Source organism: Lithobates pipiens, unplaced genomic scaffold (genome assembly GCF_037356315.1).
Source record: "Lithobates pipiens isolate NorthernLeopardFrog02 unplaced genomic scaffold, aLitPip1_a1.2 Scaffold_8, whole genome shotgun sequence".
Lineage (NCBI taxonomy): Eukaryota > Metazoa > Chordata > Amphibia > Anura > Ranidae > Lithobates > Lithobates pipiens.
Window position 1 is genome coordinate 15,691,610 of NW_027507903.1, and position 25,254 is coordinate 15,716,863.

Genomic DNA, 25,254 nt, shown 5'->3' on the forward strand with positions numbered 1-25,254 from the left:
CACCGTGGCAGCCAATCACGGCAGTCACATGATCATAAACCCCGCATCCCAGCATCCTAAACCCCCTTAAAGAGCAGGGAGGCGTCGGCTTCAAGGGCTTAAAGTAGAACTATAGGCAAAACTTTTATTTTTTGCACAGACTAAGGCAGAGTTATAACCCCTGTCAGGTCCTTTTTGCCCTCTGTGTCCCATTAGGGAGATTTCCCTTCACTTCCTGTCCAATAGCCAAAACAGAAAGTGAGAGGAAATCCCTGCAAAGTGAGGAAATCCGTGGTCGTCACCAGAACTAGTGTCCCTGTTGGAAGATTTCCCCTCTATTCCTGTTCTGGTGACAACCTGAAATAAGGTATTTTCTTTTGGTAGTAACGGTAAACAGGACAAGTAGATAGGGTAAACCTCCCTACTGGGGGGGCACAGACAGCAATGAAAACCACTTCCCGCCAAATCAAGTACAAATACATGATTGACAGCAAGTGGTTATGCCAGGGCTATGGATGCAGCTGTCAGCCATAACACCAGCATTGCTTTTTAGAGCCGGCAAAGCTCTACAAAGTAAAAGCCTAGCAGCTAATTAGCCACTGAATTGCTTTCACAGGCAGCAGAAGGGGGTCCCCCCCTCCTCCCACCCTCTGGCGGGGAGCCCGGCATCCGATCCGGCGGGTTGCGCCGGCTTACAATAGAGGTGATGGGAGACCAGAACCTCTCCGGGCTAAGAACCTGGAAGTGGTGAGTATTTTCCTCACTTCCAGTTTCCTCCGGTGTAAACAGCGCCATCACACCAATCTTGGTGGGATTAGATGCTTTTATGGGCAGAGCCTAATAGACCACAGATCTCTTCATAAATAGTATATTTTACTGCCTATTGCTGAAAGAACAAGCCACACCTATGCAAAAAAAAATATTCAACTAAAGATAAAAAAACAAAGTCCACGTGAATAAGTGAGTGAAGAAATCTCCCTATAGTGTCATCAAGGGGGCCAACACCATGAATAACAAAGCAATCAGACCGCGATTCCGGGATCTGTAGGGACGCGATGGCTTGAGCACGCCCCTACATGTTTCGTCTTTGCACCAGAAGACGTCATTTATGACGAAACATGTAGGGCGGTGCTGCGTGCTGGCATCATCCTGTCCATACAGATCCTGGACCGCGGCTGTTGCTTTTGTCAGGAAAGACTGTACAGGTTGCCGTGTTTTACATTGACCTATGTAAGTGCAATTTTAATAATTTTAATAACTCATTTGACGATTTTTCACTATTGGAGCTTCCTTTCTCATATATACTGCGATCCACGGTATCTGGCGAGGTTGGTCGGGAGATAAACAGTGGCAACCATTTTTTATATGAGTACCTGTGTCTGCAATGTCACATAGATGGTAATCACTACTGCTTGTTTGACTTCTCTACAGATGGAGGGTCAGTAAGATCTGATAAGTGCCCCTATTCTCGTTTTCTCTGACGGAGCTTTGTTCACTGATGGCGTTGGACCCCTTGATGACACCATAAGGAGATTTCTTCACTCACTGATTCACGTGGACTTTCTTTTGTTATTTTATATTTGTTTGATGTTTTTTAACGTGGATTTTTTTGTTATTTTATATTTGTTTGATGTTTTTTCAAGTGGATTTTTTTTTTGTTATTTTATATTTATTTGATGTTTTTTCACATGGACTTTGTTATTTTATATTTGTTTGATGTTTTTTCACGTGGATTTTTTTGTTATTTTATATTTATTTGATGTTTTTTTCATGTAGACTTTATTTGTTATTTTATATTTGTTTGATGTTTTTTAACGTGGATTTTTTTGTTATTTTATATTTGTTTGATGTTTTTTCAAGTGGATTTTTTTTTGTTATTTTATATTTATTTGATGTTTTTTCACATGGACTTTGTTATTTTATATTTGTTTGATGTTTTTTCACGTGGATTTTTTTTTGTTATTTTATATTTATTTGATGTTTTTTTCACGTAGACTTTATTTGTTATTTTATATTTGTTTGATGTTTTTTAACGTGGATTTTTTTGTTATTTTATATTTGTTTGATGTTTTTTCAAGTGGATTTTTTTTTGTTATTTTATATTTATTTGATGTTTTTTCACATGGACTTTGTTATTTTATATTTGTTTGATGTTTTTTCACGTGGATTTTTTTTGTTACTTTATATTTATTTGATGTTTTTTTCACGTAGACTTTATTTGTTATTTTATATTTGTTTGATGTTTTTTAACGTGGATTTTTTTGTTATTTTATATTTGTTTGATGTTTTTTCAAGTGGATTTTTTTTTTATTTTATATTTATTTGATGTTTTTTCACATGGACTTTGTTATTTTATATTTGTTTGATGTTTTTTCACGTAGACTTTATTTGTTATTTTATATTTGTTTGATGTTTTTTTCACATGGACTTTATTTGTTATTTTATATTTGGTTGAATATTTTTTGCATAACACGGCTTTGTTTTTTCTGCAATTAAATTTGCTGTGGCAATGTCACCTGGTTAAGTTGCTGCTTTGCACACATCACTTTATTTATTTTTGAACACAGTAATAGCAGCAGCGCGGTTTCTGAATTGTTTGTATACTGCCTATTGCTGTCATAAGGAATGGTTACATTCCTTTTGAGAGCAATAAAAGTGATAAAAAAAAAGAAAAAAAAATGAAAGAAACTGTATAAAAATAAAATAAATTTAATTTTTTTTTTTTTAAAGCGTTTCTATCCCTGGGTGCTCGCTCGAAGAGGCAGAAGCGTATACAGGTCGCGTAAGCATATGTGAACGGTGTTTGCATCACACGTGTGAGGTATCACCGCAAACATTATAGCGAGAGCAATAATTCTAGTGCTAGACCTCCTTGGTAATTTTAAACTGGTAGCCTGTAAAAAAATGTTTAAAGCTTCCCCAAGATTTTTAAGTATCGTAGTTTGCCGCCATTCCACAAGCGTGCGCAATTTTAAAGCCTGTTAGGTATCTGGTTACTCGGCGTAACATCATATTTTTGGTGCACTTTTTTTAGCTCCCCAAACCTCCATAAAATGCTCCGCCCCAAAACATTCACTGATTTTAAAGGGAAGCATTTTCCTTGAGCTTTTCAGGTGCTTTTTTTTTTATTATTTTTTGTTTTTTTTTACACAAAAGCGCTTATAAAACTCTTCGGTGTGAAAGGTCCCTTAAGTCAGCTAGGCAGTATTGATTATCTTAGCAACAAAATAACATAAAATATGTATAGATATAAATTAAGGTGTAGAAGAATGAAATGGTAGGGAATCAAATAAAAGCCAGTAAAGTTCAGTATATATCCTTTATTTTGCACTAAGAAAATACAAAAAAATATTGTTTGATTAACTGCATCTATTTCATAAATATACATATATATAATCTTTAAAATTTTACTGGTCCATAAAAAAAAAAGCAGAATACAGTTTATCTTATCACAACATAAAATATTCCGTACCCAGAATTTACATATTAGTAGTAACATTTATGTATAATATTATCAGAGCTGGAACATATACAAGTTTAAAAAAAAACATTTTTTTTTTTTTTTAAATCTGCTAGCACTAACTCATTGAACATCAATAATTTCTGGGAAATTAATTATGATATTAATATAGCAATAGAGTTCCAATTGAAAAAAAAATCAGAGGCCGCTAAGGAAAAACATACGAAAAAAGGGATATTAAAATTGTATATAAAACAATATTTGATGGTCTTCTCTTACATAAAGAGAAATTGTCAGGAGCCTGATGCAGTTACCATTATTATTATAAAGAATGTATATAGTGCCAACCAGTGTGGGGGGGGGGGGGGTTGTCTTTTTTTAAATTCTGAAAACCAAAAAAAAAAAGAAATTCGGAAATTTTAAGAAAATTAGAAATTCGGAAATTAAAATAAAAATTAGGGAATTCAAAAACACAAAATTCTGAAATAACTAATAATAACTTAACTATTACTAGCTATTATATTATAGGTATCGGAATTTACTTTCAAAATTTGAACAAATATGAATTTTTCCGAAGTTATGAATTATCCGAAATAATGAATGCCGCATCTAAAGAAATGGAAAGTTACAAATGAATAATAAATAATAATAATAATAAAATGTTTATATTATTATTATTGTAATTTATTATTTTTAATTCCTTACATTCCATTCATTTAGATACGGCATTCCTTATTTTGGATAATTATTATTATTATTATAAACAATTTGTATAGCCCCAAAAGTTTATGCAGCGCTTTAAATAATATAATAATTTGTTCACTCGATAATTCGTAAATTTGTATTAATTCGTATTCGTTACATTCACTAACAGCCAAATTTGAAAGGAAATTCCAATACTTATAATTTAATATCTAGAAATTGTTACGTCGTCATTTAGTTATTATTTCAGATTTTCAAATTTTCGGTTTTGTGAATTTTCGAATTTCCGATTTTTTTTTTTTTTTTTACGAATTTCCGTTTTTCTTTTTATTATTTTAGATTTTTTTCGAATTTCCGAACTTTAGATTTTTTTTTTTCGAAAATCAGAATTTCTGATTTTGTTTTGAATTTTCGAATTTCCGATTTTTTTTTAACGAATTTCCGTTTTTTTTATTATTTTAGATTTTTTACGAATTTCTGAACTTTAGATTTTTTTTCTCGAAAATCTGAATTTCTGATTTTGTTTTGAATTTTCGAATTTCCGTTTTTTTTTTTTTTTTTTTACGAATTTCCATTTTCTTATTATTATTTTAGATTATTTTCGAATTTTCGAACTTTCGATTTTTTTTTTTTCGAAAATCAGAATTTCTGATTTTGTTTTGAATTTTCGAATTTCCGAATTTTTTATTATTTTAGATTTTTTACGTATTTCTGAACTTTAGATTTTTGTTTTGAATTTACGAATTTCAGATTTTTTTTTTTTCGAACTTACGAATTTACAAATAAAGTTCGTTAAACGGGTTTTCGTTAATTCAGATATTTCCGAATTTGTCATTTCTTTGTAAGTGGGCAAACCTACAAAATCTGCCGGGGATCACATAATTATTTTCTCTCCAATGTATTTCTCTTGTTCAGCCCAACGAGGGAAATCTTACAGTGTATGCCCAGCCTAATTCTTATAAAATAAGCTTGTTTTACAAAAATTGCGCACATTTGTAGAAGTGATTGTTGCGCATATGATGAAATAAAAAGAGGAAGCAGTAAAAAAAGGGAAATCCTTCGGGTATTGAGGCAGTTAACAAAAATATTGTGGGATAAACATTTTATAAAATACGGTGACATTCTTATAGAGCCCTTTCACACTTGAGCAGTGGGGGGCGGTAGTGGTAAAGCGCCGCTAGTTTTAGCAGCATTTTACCGCTGTTATAGCGGCACTTTGGCACCGCTTTTCGGATGGGAAGCGCCTGAAAAATGCCCCCAGTGTGAAAGGGGTCTTAAGAGTTCCACTTTAGAGATCAGAAAATGCAAAATATAAATATCAGTACATTTCAAATGATAACCGAGCAGACACTTTGGGGTGTATTTAAAAAACAAAGTTGCATAGCGTTTCGTCAATCACGGCTCCGTGTACATTCGTCCTGTGCAAATGGAGCTAAATCAAATGTTCTCTGGCTATATTATCCCATTTGAATGGGCGAGTGCAGAAAATACAGCATTATGGCCACTAGATGGCACTGACCATCAAAGAAAATACACTATATTACCAAAAGTATTGGGACGCCTGCCTTTACACGCACAAGAACTTTAATGGCATCCCAGTCTTAGTCCGTAGGGTTCAATATTGAGTCGGCCCGCCCTTTGCAGCTATAAGAGCTCCAACTCTTCTGGGAAGGTTTAGGAGTGTGTCTATGGGAATGTTTGACCATTCTTCCAGAAGCGCATTTGTGAGGTCAGGCACTGATGTTGGACGAGAAGGCCTGGCTCGCAGTCTCAGTTCGAATTCATCCCAAAGGTGTTCTATCGGGTTGAGGTCAGGACTCTGTGCAGGCCAGTCAAGTTCCTTCACCCCCAAACTCGCTCATCCATGTCTTTATGGGCCTTGCTTTGTACACTGGTCCAAATCGTTTGGTGGAGGGGGAGGATTATGGTGTGGGGTTGTTTTTCACGGGTTGGGTTTGGCCTCTTAGTTCCTGTGAAGGGATCTCTTAAGGCTTCAGCATACCAAGACATTTTGGACAATTTCATGCTCTCAACTTTGTGGGAACAGTTTGGGGACGGCCCCTTCCTGTTCCAACGTGACTGCACACCAGTGCACAAAGCAAGGTCCATAAAGACATGGATGAAGGAGTTTGGGGTGGAGGAACTTGACTGGCCTGCACAGAGTCCTGACCTCAACCCGATAGGACACCTTTGGGGTGAATTAGGCTGCTTTCTCACTGAAAGCACCGCTAGTTTTAGCTGGGTTTTATCTGCGCTTTTTGGCTGCTATCGGGACGCTTTTAACCCCCACTAGCAGCCAAAGAAAGGGTTACCAGCGCCTGGCGCTCCCAAACCACCCCAAATGTGCGGCTTGCAGGACTTTTTCTAACATCCTGCAAGCGCCCCACCCCAGTGTGAAAGCACTCGGGCTCTCACACTGGGGAGGTGTTTTTAAGGCGCTTTATAGGCGATATTTCTATCGCTAAAACGCCTGAAAATCGCCTTCAGTGTGAAAGGGGTCTTAAAGTGTAGACTGCAAGCCAGGCCTTCTCATCCAACATCAGTGCCTGGCTTTACAAATGTGCTTCTGGAAGAATGGTCAAACATTCCCATAGACACACTCCTAAACCTTGTGGACGGCCTTCCCAGAAGAGATGAAGCTGTTATAGCTGCAAATGGTGGGACGACTCAATACTGAACCCTACGGACTAAGACTGGGATGCCATTAAAGTTCATGTGCTTCTAATTCCTCCAGTATTGTAATGTCTTCCCTCACGCTGTAAAGCGCTGCGCAAACTGTTGGCGCTATATAAATCCTGTATAATAATAATAATAATGTGAGTGTAGAGGCAGGTATCCCAATACTTTTAGTAATAGAGCAAGCATACTTACACTACAAGTGTGCTCCTCAGTGCCACCTTGTGGCCATAATGCAGTAGTTCCCACATTCACATGAATGGCGGAGAATATATCCTGAGAGCAATCGATTTTTCCCCTATTTGGATTTAAATGTTGTTTTGATGAATGAACAGCTATGCAGTTTATAATAACTACACCCACTTAAGAGCAGTAATGAAGAGCAGATGAGAAGAGACTCGCAGGTTCTCAGGGTCAGGGGCAAGTTACCGCAGACGATCGATCTGCAATCGTTCTTTCTTTAATAAAAAATTAAAAAAATTAAAAAAAGTAAGAATCCCTCAGTATTAATGAGTCCATTCTGGTCCTGGGTGATGCTGAAGGTTGAATTGGACACACCGGTCTCTTCTTCTTGTCCTCAGTGCTGCTTCTGTGATAGTTTAATGGTGACGGTCTTCACTTCGGTGTATTCCGCCAAGGCGTATTCACCCCTGCAAAGAGGACGCCCATTACTGAGAGCCAGAATACTATACACAGCCAATGCTGGCCTGACATATGAAAAACGATTTACCAGAACCATGCAGATTGCCTGCCCCCCCCCCCCCCCCACCCCACCAGTCAGGGTTGCCAACCGGCAGTAAATTTACTGACAGTTTGATTTTTTTTGCAACTGTCAGTAAATATCAGGGGCTGATAATTTCATTCGGTGTTGACTTTTTAAGTGTAAATCAAGCAAATTACTGTGTTATAGGTATTGTCAGTATTTACATTTCATGTTTATTAGGGTTGGTACCGCTACCGAGCATTTGTGCGAGTACCTGTATTCGCACAAATCCGATATCCGGGAAAGCGACCCGGGGCAGCCGGAAGTCAGCAGAAGTGACGCTCCGTGCCGACGTCAGCGGTTGGACATCCCAACGCCCATCTTGGTACACCCTGCACTCGGCCGCAGTAAGCTAGCAGCGGACATCTTGGTACACCCAGCCCATATAGTTCAGGCTGGGTGTAACAAGATGGCCGCCGCTGCTTTTATGCGGCCGAGTGCAAGGTGTTTCAAGATGGGCCGTCGCAGGCAGCCCATCAGTGCTCATAAATGCCACCTATCAGTGCCCAATGTCCATAAATGCCGCTCATCAGTGCCAGCCACCTGTCAGTGGCAGCCACCTGCCTGTGTCACCTGTCAGTGCCAACCACCTGTCAGTGCCCGCCATCATTTCTCGTCACCTGTCAGTGCCGCCACCTGTCAGTGCCAGCCATTAGTGCCATCTGTCTGTGCCCGCCACCTGTCAGTGCCTGCCATCATTGCCCGCCACCTGTCACTGCCCGCCATCAGTGCCATCTGTCAGTGCCCGCCACCTGTCATGGCCCGCCATCAGTGCCATCTGTCAGTGCCCGCCACCTGCCAGTGCACGCCATCAGTGTCACCTGTCAGTGCCCGCCATCTGTCAGTGCTCATCAGTGCTGCATGTCAGTGCCACCTAATCTGTAGTGTGCTTTAAAAACTGTCACATGACATGGAAAAAAAAAATATCGCTAATCGGTATCAGCGAGTACTAAAAAGTATCGGTACTTGTATTCGGTCTTAAAAATGTGGTATAGGGACAACCCTAATGTTTATACTGTTAGTTTTCAATAGGAATTCTGTAATTTCTCTGGTTGCCAGTAAATAATGTGCTCCGCCAGTAAATGTTCCATGTTTTGTCAGTAAAAATGCTGCAGAAGGTTAGCAACCCTGCCCCCAGTGAAGATGACAGAGATCAGTGGCCGCATCTGCGCATGTACAGTGGATTCCCGAACAGCTGCACTGGCTTCTGCTAGATGTACACTATAGCGCCCTCTGTTTTTGTGCATGTGCAAGACAGTGGCGGCCCGTCCATACCCCCTAATCCCTGCACCCGGCCCCCTAATCTACATGCGGGGCATCAGACACTTGATTTTCAATGGGGTAATTTTTGTAATTTTATTTTTAGAAGCACGTGATTGGAGCGGGAGGGTTGTCACTTTTTCTTCCAGCTAAACCTGAATGCTTTAGAGGCGCTCCGTCATTTTTTAAATCTTTTTTAGCGATGTTTCTCAACTCCACTCCTTAACCACTTCAATACCGGGCACTCCCCACCCCCCTCCTGCCCAGGCCAATTTTCAGCTTTCAGCGCTGTCACACTTTAAATGACAATTGCGCGGTCATGCTCAGGGGCGGACTGACAACTAATGGGGCCCCCGGGCAATAGAAGCTCATGGGGCCCCCTTGGGCGCCACACCTTGCCAGGGAGACAAGGGGGGGGGAGCACACAGGGGGAAACTGGAGGGAGAACGCACACACACTCACACAGGGAGACACACTCGCGCGCACACACACACACAGGGGGAGACACACACACAGGGGGACACACTCTTACACAGGGGGACACACACACGGGGACACTCACACACACACACCACACACGGGGGGGGGGACACACACAGGGGGATACACTCACGCACACACACACACAGGGGGACACGCACACTCACACAGGGGGACACGCACACTCACACGGGGGGAGGACACACTCACACCACACAGGGGGACACTCTCACACACACACACACACACACAGGGGGACACACTCACACACACACACAGGGGGATACACACACACACACACACACACATAGGGGGATACACTCTCACGCACACACAGGGGGATACACTCTCACGCACACACACACACAGGGACATTCACACACACAGGGGGACACTCACACACACAGGGACACACACACCACACACACCACACAGGGACACACACACACACCGCACAGGGACACACACACACTCACACACATACGGGGACACTCACACACATACAGAGACACTCACACACATACGGAGACACTCACACACATACGGGAACACACACACACACGGGGACACACACACACAGGGACATACACATACGGGGACACACACACACACGGGGACACACACACGGGAGGGCACAGGGGGACACACACACAGGGGAGGACACACACACACACAGGGTGGGGACAAACACACACACACAGGGGAGGACACACACACACAGGGGAGGACACACACACACAGGGGAGGACACACACACACACAGGGGAGGACACACAGGGGAGGACACACACACAGGGGGGACACTGGGTTGGGGGGATCCGGGGCCCCATGCATCTGTAACGCCACCCCTCCCCATCACTTGTGGCAGGCCCAAGCCTCACTTACCGGCGGATGCCGATAATACTTTTAACGGCGCAGCTCCCCGCCGGCCCCTGCACTCTTCTGCTGTGCCCGTATCTCATGCCGATTACAATACGGCTAACGGCGCGCTGCTCCCCGCCGGCCCCTCCTTCCCTCCCGTCCGTCCCAGGTGCTTGTACTGTATGCGTTGTGACATCACCTGGGACGGACGGGAGGGAAGGAGGGGCCGGCGGGGAGCAGCGCGCCGTATTGTAATCGGCATAATCGCGGCATGTGATACAGGCACAGCCGCTTCAAGTGGCCTCTCATGTGGCCGAGACCGGGCCCCTAATGACCTCGGGCCCTCGGGCGGCGCCCGAGTGACCGACTGGTCAGTCCGCCCCTGGTCATGCTACACTGTACACAAACTACATTTTTATCATTTTGTTCCCACGACTAAAGCTTTCTTTTGGTGGTATTTGATCACCTCTGCGGTTTTCATTTTTTATTATTATTATTTATTATATAAATGAGAAAGACTGAAAATTTTGGGGAAAAAAACATTTTTCTTTGTTTATGTTATAAAATTTTGTAAATAAGTAAGTTTTCTCCTTCACTGATGGGCACTGATAAGGCGGCACTAATGATGGGCACTGATAGGGAGCACTGATGGGCATTGATAGGCGGCACTGATGGGCACTCATAGGTGGCACTAATAGGGAACACTGATGGGTACTTATGGGTGGCACTGATAGACGGCACTGCTGGGCACTACTGATGGGCACTGAAAAGCGGCATTGATGGGCAATGATGGCTTGCACTTATAGATTTCACTGATAGGCATCACTGGTGGCACAGTCATTTTTCATTGGCACTGATTGGCAGCTGCCTGGGCACTCAATGGCATTTCCCTGGTGGTCTAAGGTGGCACACCTGGTGGTCAAGTGTAGTGGCCATCCCTGGTGATCCTGGACGGGTATCCGTGGGGAGGGGGCTGCACTGATAAACAATCAGCACAGACCCCCCTGTCAGGAGAGCAGCCGATCGGCTCTCCTCTACTCGCGTCTGACAGACACGAGTGAGGAAAAGCCGATCAATGGCTCTTCCTGTTTACATCATGATCAGCTGTGATTGGACACGGCTGATCACGTGGTAAAGAGTCTCCGTCAGAGGCTATTTACCAAGATCGGAGTTGCGGTGTGTCAGACCCGGGGGGGGAGGGGGCTGGGGCCAAGTCTGGCATTCTGCATCTATGGACACAAATCCTGGACTCGGGAGCGAGCCTGCAAGGTGTACCCCCCCCCCCGGGGGACCGCTAATCCTAGGGGGTTATACGATCCGCCAGGGGGACCCCAGAAGACGAGGTGGGGGCCACTCTGTGCAAAATGAACTGCACAGTGGAGGTAATTATGATATGTTTGTTATTTAAAAAAAAAAAAACCCAAAGCTTTACAATCACTCTAAGCCCTTGTACACACAGTCGGACATTCCGACAAAAAATCCGTCAGATTTTGTCCGAAACTGGTGTTGCATACACACGGTCGGAAAAAGTTGTCGGAAAATCCGATTGTTCGCAACGTGATGACGTTATATCGTTATGACGGGACTACGTTCAGGCTAGTAGCCAATAGCTTTGGTCTAGGAATTTGATCTGAGCATGCGTGGCACTTTGTCCGATCGGAATTCTCTACAAATGATCGGACAACATCCGATCGGATCATGTTGTCGGAAAATTTTATAGCCAAGCTCTAAAACTTTGTCGGTCGGATATTCCGACGGAAACAGTCCGATGGAGCCCACACATGGTCGGATTATCCGACAACACGGTCCGATCGGACATTTTCCATTGGAATGTCCGACCGTGTGCACAAGGGCTAAGAGAGAATGGATAGGTAGGCAGAAAAAATGCATACCGTATTTATCGGCGCATAACACACACTTTTTTCCCCCTAAAATCAGGCGGAAATTGGGGGTGCGTGTTATACGGCGATCCTCCACTATTTTTAACCCTTTCTGCCGCTCTCTGTGGCTTCCGGGTATTTTCGGCCACACTCGGCCGTTCTCGGCTATCATCAGCCGTTCTCGGCTATTTTCGGACGTTCTCGGCTATTTTCGGCCGCACTCAGCTTTTCTCGGCGGCTTTCAGCTTTGAATGCCCGAGTGTGGCCGAAAATAGCCGAGAACAGCCGAAAATGGGCAAAAATAGGCGAAAGCCACCGAGAACTACCGAGCGCCGCCGAGATACACAGGACATCCGCTCTGTATATCGGCGGCACCATTTTTAAATGGCAAAGCCACAGACAAGACTGCAAATAACTGACAAGGCTGCATTGATGGGCATTTAAATGTAAGTTTTTTTCCTTAAACTTCCCTCCTAAAAGTATTTTTCTTTTAACCTCCCTCCTAAACTTGGGGTGCGTGTTATACGCCGATAAATACAGTAAATTGTAAATGTGGTCTTACTGGCTTAAAGCGGTTGTATACCCGCTGACAGTTTTTTTTTTTATTTTATTTTTTTTAATACCCCTGTAAGGCAAATGGCATAATGAGCTGGTATGCACCACATACTAGCTCATTATGAAATACTCACCTTAGAACGAGGCATCGGTAACTCACCTGGTCCACGCCGAGGGAGATGACATGTTGCCTCGGCGTGTCTTCCGGGTATCACGGCTCCAGCACTGTGAGTGGCTGGAGTTGCAATTTCGTCACTCCTGCGCATGCCTGGAAGGCTATGGGGGTGCGGATCCACCCGACTTTAATGCCTCGGGGCTGGCTAGCCCGAGGCAGGGAAACTAAAGGAGGATTCTGAGGTGGTTGGGTGCCGTCTCCGGTTTGTGAGAGACCCAGTGTACTTCAAGTATTCCAGGGGAGGACTCTTTAGAAGAACACTACGTGTGAGTTTGGGTTTCTTAACAAAAGCCTGGAAGCCTGAAGTTACCGAAAGAATCCGGTCTTGTGGATATCGCCAAGCAGGCTGAGAGATCCAGGTATCCTACAAGTGTTCTACAGCTTAGTTCCCCTACGTGTTCTGCAACAACGTCTGTGACAAAGACTTGTTCCTGAGTAAGCACCTTGTTGGCGGCTAGAGAAGGACTGTCCAACCTAAGTGATCATCCAGCTGTGAATGGCTATTCTCTGAATGCAGTCAAAGTAAGCAAGTTCCTTAACGTTTATAGACTTTGAGATTGAGAGAACCTGAACCTTCTTCCCAACCCTCTGATCCCAAGTTGAAAGACTGTTCAATGGTTCGAGTTTTTGCAAATAAAATCCATTCAAGTGGATCTATTGTCAGTCTCAAGTTACTGGGCCATCTACCACGGGACATCCCCTAGACGTGTCGCAAGGAAAACGGAAGGTAACGGTAAGCCCAAAAATAACCAGCAGCTCCTTCGGGGGTTAGTGCTACACAGTGCTGGGACAAGGTCATCCAGCGTCCAGGGCAAAGATGCCAAACTGCGCCCCCCTTTCCCTTAGGGTTAGGGTCACGGTGCCCCCTACCCCTGCAATAAACCATTGCGCCAGGGGCAGCCATCCCTTCTGCCCACCCCTTGTCCCGCCCCCCTGGTGCTACATTAGCACCTAACAAGATATACTTACAGTTCTCTGCCATTTCCTGACATTTTGAAGCCTCCAAAGGGCGTCTGTGCATGGAGGGCATTGTAACAGTTTATCCTACAAAAGAGCAGAGCCATTAGTAGAGGAGACATTTACCAACAACATCCACTGTATCAGATACACTTTACTTAGTATACTGAGCTATTGATAACAAACTAGCTAAAAAAGACACTAAACTTAAAACAAATGATATTCCAGTATGTGTTTTTAACTTAGAAAAGTCCCTTCTATTGCTCTCCACCTCCTCCAAATCTTCAAACTTGTGTTACTGCTGTGATCTGTTAGAGGGTGACTACGTTCATTCTCCATGATCCCCACTGTATAAAGGATCATAGACACCCTCTCTCTTGCTCTCACCTGTGCTGATCTATGGCAGGGATATGCAATTAGCGGACCTCCAACTATTCCAAAACTGCAAGTCCCATGAGGCATATCAAGACTCTGACAGTACAAGCATGGCACCCAGAGGCATGATGGGACTTGTAGTTTTGCAAAAGCTGGAGTTGGAGTTCCGCTAATTGCATATCCCTGGTCTATGGGATATGTAGTGTGCATAGAACAATGTACACAATGCCGACTAACCTGCCCTGCTCATTTCTAACAAATTAAATTAAGAGAGAAAAGCAGAGGTTTGGTATCTTTTCCTGGATATACAGTATCTCACAAAGGCGCAAGGCGCCGAGTCACAATTGCAACTGTTGAAAACACCATCTCTGTGCCCCAGGTTCAAAGGTGGGACATCCCAAGACCACCAGATTACTGATAGAAGATGGAGGGGGTGGATTGGTACACTACAATTATACAGTATCTCACAAAAGTAAGTACACCCCTCACATTTTTGTAAATATTTTCTTTTATCTTTTCATGTGACAACACTGAAGAAATGCGCTTGTCTACAATGTAAAGTAGTGAGTGTACAGCTTGTATAACAGTGTACATTTGCTGTCCCCACAAAATAACTCAACACACAGCCATTAATGTCTAAATCGCTGGCAACAAAAGTGAGTACGCCCCTAAGTGAAAATGTCCAAATTGGGGTCAATTGGCAATTTTCCCTCCCCGGGGTCATGTGACTCGTTAGTGTTACAAGGTCTCAGGTGTGAATGGGGAGCAGGTGTGTTAAAATTGGTGTCATCGCTCTCACTCTCTCATACTGGTCACTGGAAGTTCAACATGTCATCTCGTGGCAAAGAACTCTCTGAGGATCTGAAAAAAAGAATTGTTGCTCTACATAAAGATAGCCAAGGCCAATGATGGTGAACCTTGGCACCCCAGATTTTTGGAACTACATTTCCCATGATGTTCCACTACACTGCAGAGTGCCAGAGCATCATGGGAAATGTAGTTCCAAAACATCTGGGGTGCCCAGGTTCACCATTGCTGGCCTAGGCTATAAGAAGATTGCCCGGACCCTGAAACTGAGCTGCAGCACGGTGGCCAAGACCATACAGCAGTTTACCAGGACGGGTTCCACTCAGAACAGGCCTCGTCATGGTCCACTAAAGAAGTTGAGTGCACGTGCTCAGCGTCATATCCAGAGGTCAATCAATGACAGCTGATCATGTGTGTAAACAAAAGCTCGGTAATCGTTTTTTTCCTCCTCACGCTAACAGTGTGAGGAGAAAAAAAAGCCGATCACCGCATATGCTCAAGGGACATCGGTCCCGAAGAGGAAGGAGGCACATCTGCCTCCTCCTCTGTGCCCGCCAGTGCCCACCAGTGCCACCTATCAATGCCCATGAGTGCCACCTAGCAATGCCCACAAGTGCCACCTATCAATACCCCCCAGTGGTGCCAATCAGTGCCTCATCAGTGCCACCTAACAGTGCTGCCTTTCAGTGTAACCTATCAGTGCCCATTACTGCCACCCATCAGTGCACATCACTGCCACCTATCAGTGCCCATCACTGCCACCTATCAGTGCCACTTATTCTATTAGTGCCACCTCTCAGTGTCACCTCTCAGTGCAGCCCATTGGTGCCCATCAGTGCAGCCCATCGGTGCCCATCAGTGCAGCCTATCAGCGTACATCAATGATGCAAAATTTTATAACAAAATATAAAAAATTATAAAAAATTATAATTCCGGCAGCTTACTCCACCCCCCCTCTGGTCCTTCTCCAGGCTCTGCACTTTCTGCTTCCCAGCTCCATCCCCAGCTTCTTCCCAACAGCAGCACAAGGTAAGGGGAGTCCACTGTGATGTAAGGGAAGGTTCTTCTAATGAAGTGGCAGCGGGTGGTATATTTTTTTTTTGGGGGGGGGGGGGGGTTGGCAAACAATCCAGCTGCCGCCACTGGGCTCTTGGTATCTGATGGAAGGGTGTGGAGTGCTCTGGCCATCTAGTGTTACAGATACAACCAGCCATTCAAAGGCAATTATAACGCTGATTCGGCCTGCGATGGAATTGAGTTTGACACCCCGCACTAGACGCACTTACATCCGCCACCATCTATAAAAGGCATTTTTTTATTTATTTACCTTTATTTATTTTTTCCCTAGGCAAGAACGAAGTCAGCTCCGCTCTGAAGCCTTCTGCTCCATACACATTCATAAACTCACACAGCCAGGATACTTCATGTTCCATTTATAAGGCTGGGGGAGGGCAGACCCAGCAGAGTGTCATCGGGAGGCAGGAAGAGGCAGGCAGCAACTAACCACGCCAGCAACAAAGATGGTGGCGTGGGACCCAACTTGTGACATCAGCTCAGCGGATCACAGCAGGATTCATTAGCTGGATGAGTTTGCGAATTGTACACTGGCAAAACGTTAAGGGGGGGCAGAATTAAAGTTACTTTAATTAATAAAATGTGTAAAAATAGCTGACCTGACACTGGATAACCAATCAATAGTGTATATAAAATATAAACAGCCCAGAACAAGGAATGTCACATGACCTCTGATGCAGGGCCGTCTTTAAGGAAGGGCAAAAGGGGCAGCTGTCCTGGGCCCTGTCATTGTTGTGGAGCCCAAAGCAGCTGCCTCATACTTGCCAACTATCCCAGTTTAAATTCCCTTGTCCTCTGAAGTTTTAGTCTCGTGCTGTGTCCCGATATCTCAGTGTGAAGTGCTGGTGCTAATGCTGCCCAGCTCTGCCCTATTGTTGTGTACAGATGACTCACCTGCAGACCCTGTGTTTACATGTAAATAACCGGCATTCATATGTAAATAGCAGCAGCATCCATATGTAAATAGCTGCATCCAACAGCATTCATATGTAAATAAAGGTATCATTCATATGTATATCATGCCCCCTGCAGTGAGGAGATGTGCTGTAACCTCTAGCAACCAATCACTGAGGGGTATTGCTGTAGAGTAATCTCTAGTAACCAATCAACAAGCAGAAATCATGTGCTGTTACGTCTAGCAACTAATCAGTGAGCCGTAATGTGTGATGTAACCTCTAGCAACCAGTCAGTATAACCTCTGGCAACCAACCGCAATCGCTTCCTGATCTGATACAGTAAACAGATTTTAAGTCTAGCTGCTATTTATTGTATGTCTCAGAGCAGATGGAGAGTGAAACTGTATGGGGGGGCCAAGAAAATGTTTTCCCAGGGTCCAATCAATATTAAAGACGGCCCTGCTCTGAAGTCACTGATACCCACCACACTGTTCCAGACTGCAGGGCATTGGCCACACTCAATGCTTTATCCAGGCTCTCGGTGAAGACAGCGGCCGTCAGTCCATACTCCGTGTTGTTGGCCCTCTTGATCACGTCATCTATGCTTTTAAATTTCAGGATGGACTGGACAGGTCCAAAGATCTGCGGGATATACATTGTGAGATGAGTAACTCATACCAATCCAGAGAAAGACGCTTATTTACCACCTTGATCAAAAAGGAACATACATTCCACATCCACAATGTTTAGGAGTGTGTCTATGGGAATGTTTGACCATTCTTCCAGAAGCGTATTTGTGAGGTCAGGCACTGATGTTGGATGAGAAGGCCCGGCTCACAGTCTCCGCTCTAATTCATCCCAAAGGTGTTCTATCGGGTTCAGGACTCTGTGCAGGCCAGTCAAGTTCCTCCACCCCAAACTCGCTCATCCATGTCTTTATGGACCTTGCTTTGTGCACTGGTGGGCAGTCATATTGGAACAGGAAGGGGCCGTCCCCAAACTGTTCCTACAAAGTTGGGAGCATGAAATTGTCCAAAATGTCTTGGTATGCTGATGCCTTAAGAGTTCCCTTCACTGGAACTAAAGGGCCAACCCCTGAAAAACAAATTCCACTTAATGATTTGGACCAGTGCACAAAGCAAATTCCGACAACAGATTTTGTTGTGGGAAAATTTGAGATCCACATCTCAAATTTTGTGTGTCGGAAATTCCGACAGAAAATTTCCGATGGAGCCTACACGCAGTCATAATTTCCGACAAAAAGCTCCCATCGAACATTTTCCATCTGAAAATCCGACCGTGTGTACGGGGCATAAGACTGGGATGCCGTTAAAGTTCATGTGTGTGTAAAGGCCAGCGTCCCAATACTTTTGACAAATTAGTGTATATAGATGCCATCTAAACGTCATCTAGTAAATATGCCTGCATGGGGCAAGGTATGTAATCGTTTGATATATTTCTATAAAATAAATAGTAAGGTCAAAGCGGTATTAAATCCAAATGAAAACATTTATCATATTGCAGCTTACCGATGTGATGGCTGCATTTGTTTTTGTTTTTTTTAGGCTTTCTTTCCTTTATTTTCACCTGGTGATCCAACCAGTAAAGCTGGCCATGCATTATACAATTTTCTTATTCAATTTCCTTTTCATTTACCTTCAACTATGTAGTTGCCTGCCTGATTGCATACACATCTAAAGTGTTTAGGTTTGACCTCATATATGGTTTTGGTAAACCGAAAAGGTAAATTGTATAATGTATGGCCAGCCTAAGTCTGTGGTTTTTCAACAGATCAAGCTGTCCGGCAGATGTAGCAGCTAGAGGGTTGCGACAAACCATTTACTTCTGACAGGAGTGCTTACAAAGGTCAACTTTTATTTATTTATGTAGGTAAAAACCTTTATCCACCCAAAAAAACCAAAAAAAAAACCTGCTCCTGTAACTGCTTCTAACATTTGAGCAGGAGCTTGACTTCAATTTGTTAGTGTATCTAAATCTGCTAGTGCATCTAACACTCCCCTCCCCCCCAGACTGACAATTCTGCTGTCCAAAGGTGCCCTCCTGTGCTCCTTCCTCCAGAGTGGGGCTTCTCTAATACAGGACGTGTGTGTTACTGGCCAGTTCACCAGGTGAAAACAGAGGGGGGGGGGGGGGAGACTAAAAAGGGAAAACGAATGCAGCCACCACATCTAATGATTAGTAAGTTGCAATAGATTACATTTTTGGTTTAATACTGATTTAGGTTCACACAAGTGGCCAGTAAAAAATAAAAAATAAGCAGTTGATGCGTGTTTTACCATCCCACCCTAACCGACGACTTACAGCATGACATGGTGGCTGCTCGGATCCAGTTTTAACTTTGGCGTGTCAATGGCACTTGCCAAACTTGCCCATGGCACTCAATGGGTTTACGCCTCAACTACATGCCAAACGTGGTCGATGTGAAATCCTCCATTGGATTACGACAAAAAAAAGGTATTAACCGGTTCCCGACCGGCACACGACGATGTACGTCGGCAGAATGGCACAGAGAGGCAAATGGGCGTACAGGTATGTCCCTTTGAATTTGCCGCCATGCCATCGCACACGCGTGCCGGTCGGGACCTCCGTGAGTCTGATCGCGGGTCCTGCAAACTCGATCGCCATGGGGATACCCGCAGTCGTCTCACGGGGAGGCTGAATGGGGAATGCTGATGTAAACAGCATCTCCCCGTTCTGCCTAGCAACAAGTGACACTGATCTCTGCTCCCTGTGATTGGAGCAGAGATCAGTGATCTGTAAAACACAACCAGCTCCCCACTGTTAGAAACACGCCCCTAGGACACACTTAACCCCTACACTGCCACCTCCTGGTTAACCCCTTCACTGCCAGTGTCATTTACACAGGAATCAGTGCATTTGTATAGCACTGATTTCTGTATAAATGACAATGGTCCCAAAAATGTGTCAAAAATATCCGACGTGTCCGCCATAATGTCGCAGTCACAATAAAAAAAAAAAATCGCTGATAGCCGCCATTACTAGTAAAAAAATAAATATTAATAAAAATGCCATAACACTATCCCCTATATTGTAAACACTATAACTTTTGCGCAAACCAATCAATAAACGCTTATTGCGATTTTTTTACCAAAAATATGTAGTAGAATACGTATCGGCCTAAACTGAGGCAAAAAAATATATTTTTTATATATTTTTTGGGGATATTTATTATAGAACAAAGTAAAAAAATATTTTTTTCAAAATTGACGCTATTTTTTTGTTTACAGCGCAAAAAATAAAAACCGCAGAGGTGATCAAATACCACCAAAAGAAAGATCTATTTGTGGGAAAAAAAGGACATCAATTTTGTTTTGGAGCCATGTCGCACGACCGCGCAATTGTCAGTTAAAGCGACGCAGTGCCGAATCGCAAAAAGTGCTCTGGTCTTTGACCAGCAAAATGGTCCCAGTCTGAAAGTGGTTAAAGAGGCAGCAGTAACTGAAAAAGCATTCCACCATGGATCACTTTTCAGAGGGGAGGTAGAGAACCTTCTACCTGAATGAAAGAAGACTATTTGGGACACATTACTGTACATGGCGTGCATTAGACTAGATTACCTCTTCTTTGGCAATCCTCATGTCGTCGGTCACCTCGGAGAAGACAGTGGGCTTAATGAAAAATCCTCGCTCTCCAACGGCGGATCCACCACACTCCAGTTTGGCTCCTTCATCTTTCCCGCTTTGAATGTACTCCAAAATTTTATCGAATTGCTCCTGGTCAATCTAAGAGAACCCAACAGAAAAGTCACATTCACAATTATGATCACTGGAGACCACATGGTGGTGAGCACTCCAACTCAACCTGATCAAAAAGACTCAAGTTGGCCAAAAAGGCTTAACTCCAAAGCCTCGTACACACGATCGGATTTTACGCAGACAAAAACCTCAGACTTTTGTCCTGAGGACGTTGGCCAGGAACTTGTCTTGCATACAAACGGCAAGGAATTGTCGGCCAACAAACACGAACGTAGTGACATACTACGTGGTTTTTCAGCTCTTTAGCGCCACCCTTTGGGCTCCTTCTGCTAATTTCGTGTTAGTAGAAGTTCGGTGAGTGTTGATTCGTGCTTTTCATTTGGCGCTTTTCATTTGGCGCTTTTCATTTCGCTCATTTAAGTTTGTTTCTGAACGGCCGTTCGTCAACCAGCCATGTTGCAGAACCGGAAGAGATAACGTGCTATTTACAATTGGCCTTGGAGTTATTGCTTTGACCCAACTCCAGTCCATGAATAGGAGGAGGAGGATTTCTTGGACCAAAAACTGGTTGCTTTATTAATCGTGACCAATTATGTCATATGCCTTTGCTGCGGGAGCTCCAGGAGAATAATCCGGATGATTTTCGGAATTATCTCCGGATGACGGACCCCTGCTTTCACCAACTCTTGGCATTGGTGACCTCCTATATTAAGAAGCCGGACACATGCATGGGGCTTTTATTTTATTTTTTGGTTGAATAATAATGATTTGATTTGGTATATTTTCTATATTTTTGGATGCACAGAATGCATTTTTTGGTTAAGTTCTATTGGCAGATAGCATGTCTAATTTTATTTGTTTTCTTTTTTTAATGCACAATAAAAATATTGTGGAGAATAATACTTGGCTGTGTGTTTTACTTCAAATGACACTTTGGGAGTAGGCAGTTACATTTTAAAAAATACAATGTAAAGTTAACAAGTTATCAAAAGTTATAGTTAAAGTTATCAAAGATACATCATAGTTGTATCTTTGATCTTAAAAACAACAGGATAATGGTTTGCCTTTGCAACAACTTGCCCAGAAAAAACAAAAAACCCATAATAATATTATTATTCTTGATATCACTAGAAAAAAAAAGCCTTTGAAAATCAGTTTGCAATAACTCCATCAGTATCACCAGCAAAGCAGCTTCATTATTATCCCATTAAAGAGGAAGAGAATTGTGCGCTGCATTTGGAGATTTCATAATTTTCCGCGTCACGAATGTTAATTCTCCATTACGAACGCTAGTTTACAAGACCGACCGCTTCCGGCTCGTCCGTGCTTCCGAGCATGCGCGTTTGTACTTCGGACTTTTGTCCGATGGACTTGTGTACACACGCTCGGAAAATCCGACAAAAGACATTTGTCCGCGGAAAATTTTAAAGCCTGCCATTCAACATTAGTCTGCGGAAAATCCGACAACAACTGTCCGATGGAGCGTACAAACGGTTGGATTTTCCGCCAACAGCCTGTCATCACACAATTCCCGACGGAAAATCAGATCGTGTGTACGAAGGCTTAAGAAGCAGCAGGAAAGGTGTTCCAGCAGAGGTGTAACTAGAACCTTCAGGGCCCTGGTGCAAAAAAACAAAAAAGCCCCCCCGACCCCCAATGGCAGAACGCCAGAGACGCAAGTGTGGCCTGGTTGTTCTGCCACTGGTGTCAGTATTTTTTATTGTGTTTTTTCTTTCTTTCTTTTTTTTTTTTTTTTTTTTACCATTTCATTTTTTTTTGCTTACAATTTTATTATTATTATTTATTTATTATATATATATATATATATATATATATATATATATATATATATATATATATATATATATATATATATATATATATATGTATGTATATATATATATATATATATATATATATATATAATTTTTTTTTTTAGGACCCCTGTTGTGGGGCTTTGGCTAGATATCAGGGGTCTAAAAAGATGTTTCACCTTTGAGACAGAGAAATGAGATTAAAGTGATTGTAAACGATCACCTTGTAAGAAAACCCGTTCAGTTTAAAGTGGAGCTCCACACACAAAATTAACTTTACATTAATCAACTGCAAAAAGCATCAGCATTTTTTTTTTTACATACTTTTTCAGGGCTGTTGCAATGGGGTCCCTTGTAATCTGCCCCCTTCCTCTCTGCATCTCCATGACATCATTTCCCTCTGCACCTGTGTTCACTAGTGCTCCTGGGAGATGTGCGTCCTCATTTCCCAGGAGTCAGCGGGCAGCGCCGAGGGCTGGAATCGCTGCTAAATGAGCTTACTGCGCATGCGCGAGAATGGGCAGGCTGGTTTATTCGGCTGCACCGAATCCCGCAAGTTTATGCTTCGCCTGCCCACAAGCAAGATGGGAACGCCCGAGCATAAGGAATATAAGGTGAGTTTTTAAATAAAACAGTAACTAAAGCGGCGCTATTTATCATATGAACCAATGCAAATGCATGGGCCCCCTGGAGCATGGCACTGAGTCACAATTGCAACTGTTGAAAACACCATCTCTGTGCCCCAGGTTCAAAGGTGGGACATCCCAAGACCACCAGATTACTGATAGAAGATGGAGGGGGTGGATTGGTACACTACAATTATACAGTATCTCAAAAAAGTGAGTACACCCCTCAAATTTTTGTAAATATTTTCTTCTATCTTTTCATGTGACAACACTGAAGAAATAACACTTTGCTACAATGTAAAGTAGTGAGTGTACAGCTTGTATAACAGTGTAAATTTGCTGTCCCCTCAAAATAACTCAACACACAGCCATTAATGTCTAAACCGCTGGCAACAAAAGTGAGTACACCCCTAAGTGAAAATGTCCAAATTGGGCCAATTAGCTGTTTTCCCTCCTCTGTGTCATGTGACTCGTTAGTGTTACAAGGTCTCAGGTGTGAATGGGGAGCAGATGTGTTAAATTTGGTGTTATCGCTCTCACTCTCTCATACTAGTCAGTGAAAGTTCAACATGGCACCTCATGGCAAAGAACTCTCTGAGGATCTGAAAAAAGAATTGTTGCTCTACATAAAGATGGCCTAGGCTATAAGAAGATTGCCAAGACCCTGAAACTGAGCTGCAGCACGGTGGCCAAGATCATACAGCGGTTTAACAGGACAGGTGCCACTCAGAACAGGCCTCACCATGGTTGACCAAAGAAGTGGAGGTCACGTGCTTAGCGTCAGATCTAGAGGTTGTCTTTGGGAAATAGACGTATGAGTGCTGCCAGCGTTGCTGCAGAGGTTGAAGGGGTGGGAGGTCAGCCTGTCAGTGCTCAGACCATATGCCGCACACTGCATCAAATTGGTCTGCATGGCTGTCATCCCAGAAGGAAGCCTCTTCTAAAGATGATGCACAAGAAAGACCACAAACAGTTTGCTGAAGACAAGCAGACTAAGGACATGGATTACTGGAACCATGTCCTGTGGTCTGATGAGACCAAGATAAACGTATTTGGCTCAGATGGTGTGAAGCATGTGTGGTGGCAACCAGGTGAGGAGTACAAAGACAAGTGTGTTTTGTCTACAGTCAAACATGGTGGTGGGAGTGTCATGGTCTGGGGCTGCATGAGTGCTGCCGGCACTGGGGAGCTACAGTTCATTGATGGAACCATGAATGCCAACATGTACTGTGACATACTAAAGCAGAGCATGATCCCCTCCCTTCAGAGACTGGGCCGCAGGGCAGTATTCCAACATGATAACGACCCAAAACAAACCTCCAAGATGACCACTGCCTTGCTAAAGAAGCTGAGGGTAAAGGTGATGGACTGGCCAAGCATGTCTCCAGACCTAAACCCTATTGAGCATCTGTGGGGCATCCTCAAAAGGAAGGTGGAGGAGCGCAAGCTCTCTAACATCCACCAGCCCCGTGATGTCGTCATGGAGGAGTGGAAGAGGACTCCAGTGGTAACCTGTGAAGCTCTGGTGAACTCCATGCCCAAGAGGGTTAAGGCAGTGCTGGAAAATAATGGTGGCCACACAAAATATTGACATTTGGGCCCAATTTGGACATTTTCACTTAGGAGTGTACTCACTTTTGTTGCCAGCCGTTTAGACATTAATGGCTGTGTGTTGAGTTATTTTGAGGGGACAGCAAATTTACACTGTTATACAAACTGTACACTCACTACTTTACATTGTAGCCAAGTGTCATCTTCAGTGTTGTCACATGAAAAGATAGAAGAAAATATTTACAGAAATGTGTAGGGTGTACTTACTTTTGTGAGATACTGTATATATTTCTATATGTGGCTCTGGCCGTACCTGAGGACCATGTTCTGTTTTGAAATCAAATGGATCTCCGAGAATCCGTCTCTTGGCATAGTCCACGCTGCGTCTCACGAACTCTGGGTACACGGATTCCTCCACGTAGACCCTGGAGGCTGCCGTGCAGCACTGGCCTTGGTTGAAGAAAACTCCTTGATGGGCACATTCCACAGCCAGCTCCACTGCAAGACAGAGAACATTGGATTGGAGCATTAGGAAAGCATCTTCTTCCATTAGTTAAAGTATACCTAAAGGCAAAATTTTTTATTTTTTTTTTCGTTTTGGATAGAGTGGAGAAACATTAGAAAAC

General features: G+C 43.4%; 1 protein-coding gene and 1 long non-coding RNA gene across 2 annotated transcripts in view; one reads left to right on the forward strand and one right to left on the reverse strand.

The window, feature by feature from the left end:
* Window positions 1–4,530: 4,530 nt before the first annotated feature.
* LOC143963213 (retinaldehyde dehydrogenase 3-like) overlaps window positions 4,531–25,254 on the reverse strand; it is an 88,946-nt gene continuing 68,222 nt past the window's right edge. The window contains exons 9-13 of the mRNA XM_077472775.1: window positions 24,942–25,126; window positions 20,500–20,664; window positions 17,385–17,542; window positions 13,761–13,835; window positions 4,531–7,467 (exon numbers count right to left, since the gene is read on the reverse strand). Coding sequence (XP_077328901.1) covers window positions 7,395–7,467; window positions 13,761–13,835; window positions 17,385–17,542; window positions 20,500–20,664; window positions 24,942–25,126 — 656 coding nt within the window. The 3' untranslated portion in view covers window positions 4,531–7,394. The remainder of the gene's footprint in view (window positions 7,468–13,760; window positions 13,836–17,384; window positions 17,543–20,499; window positions 20,665–24,941; window positions 25,127–25,254) is intronic.
* On the forward strand, window positions 11,327–17,390 carry LOC143963214 (uncharacterized). Its single transcript, XR_013270912.1, has 3 exons — window positions 11,327–11,563; window positions 15,902–15,959; window positions 16,279–17,390. It is a non-coding gene; the product is annotated as an uncharacterized LOC143963214 (long non-coding RNA).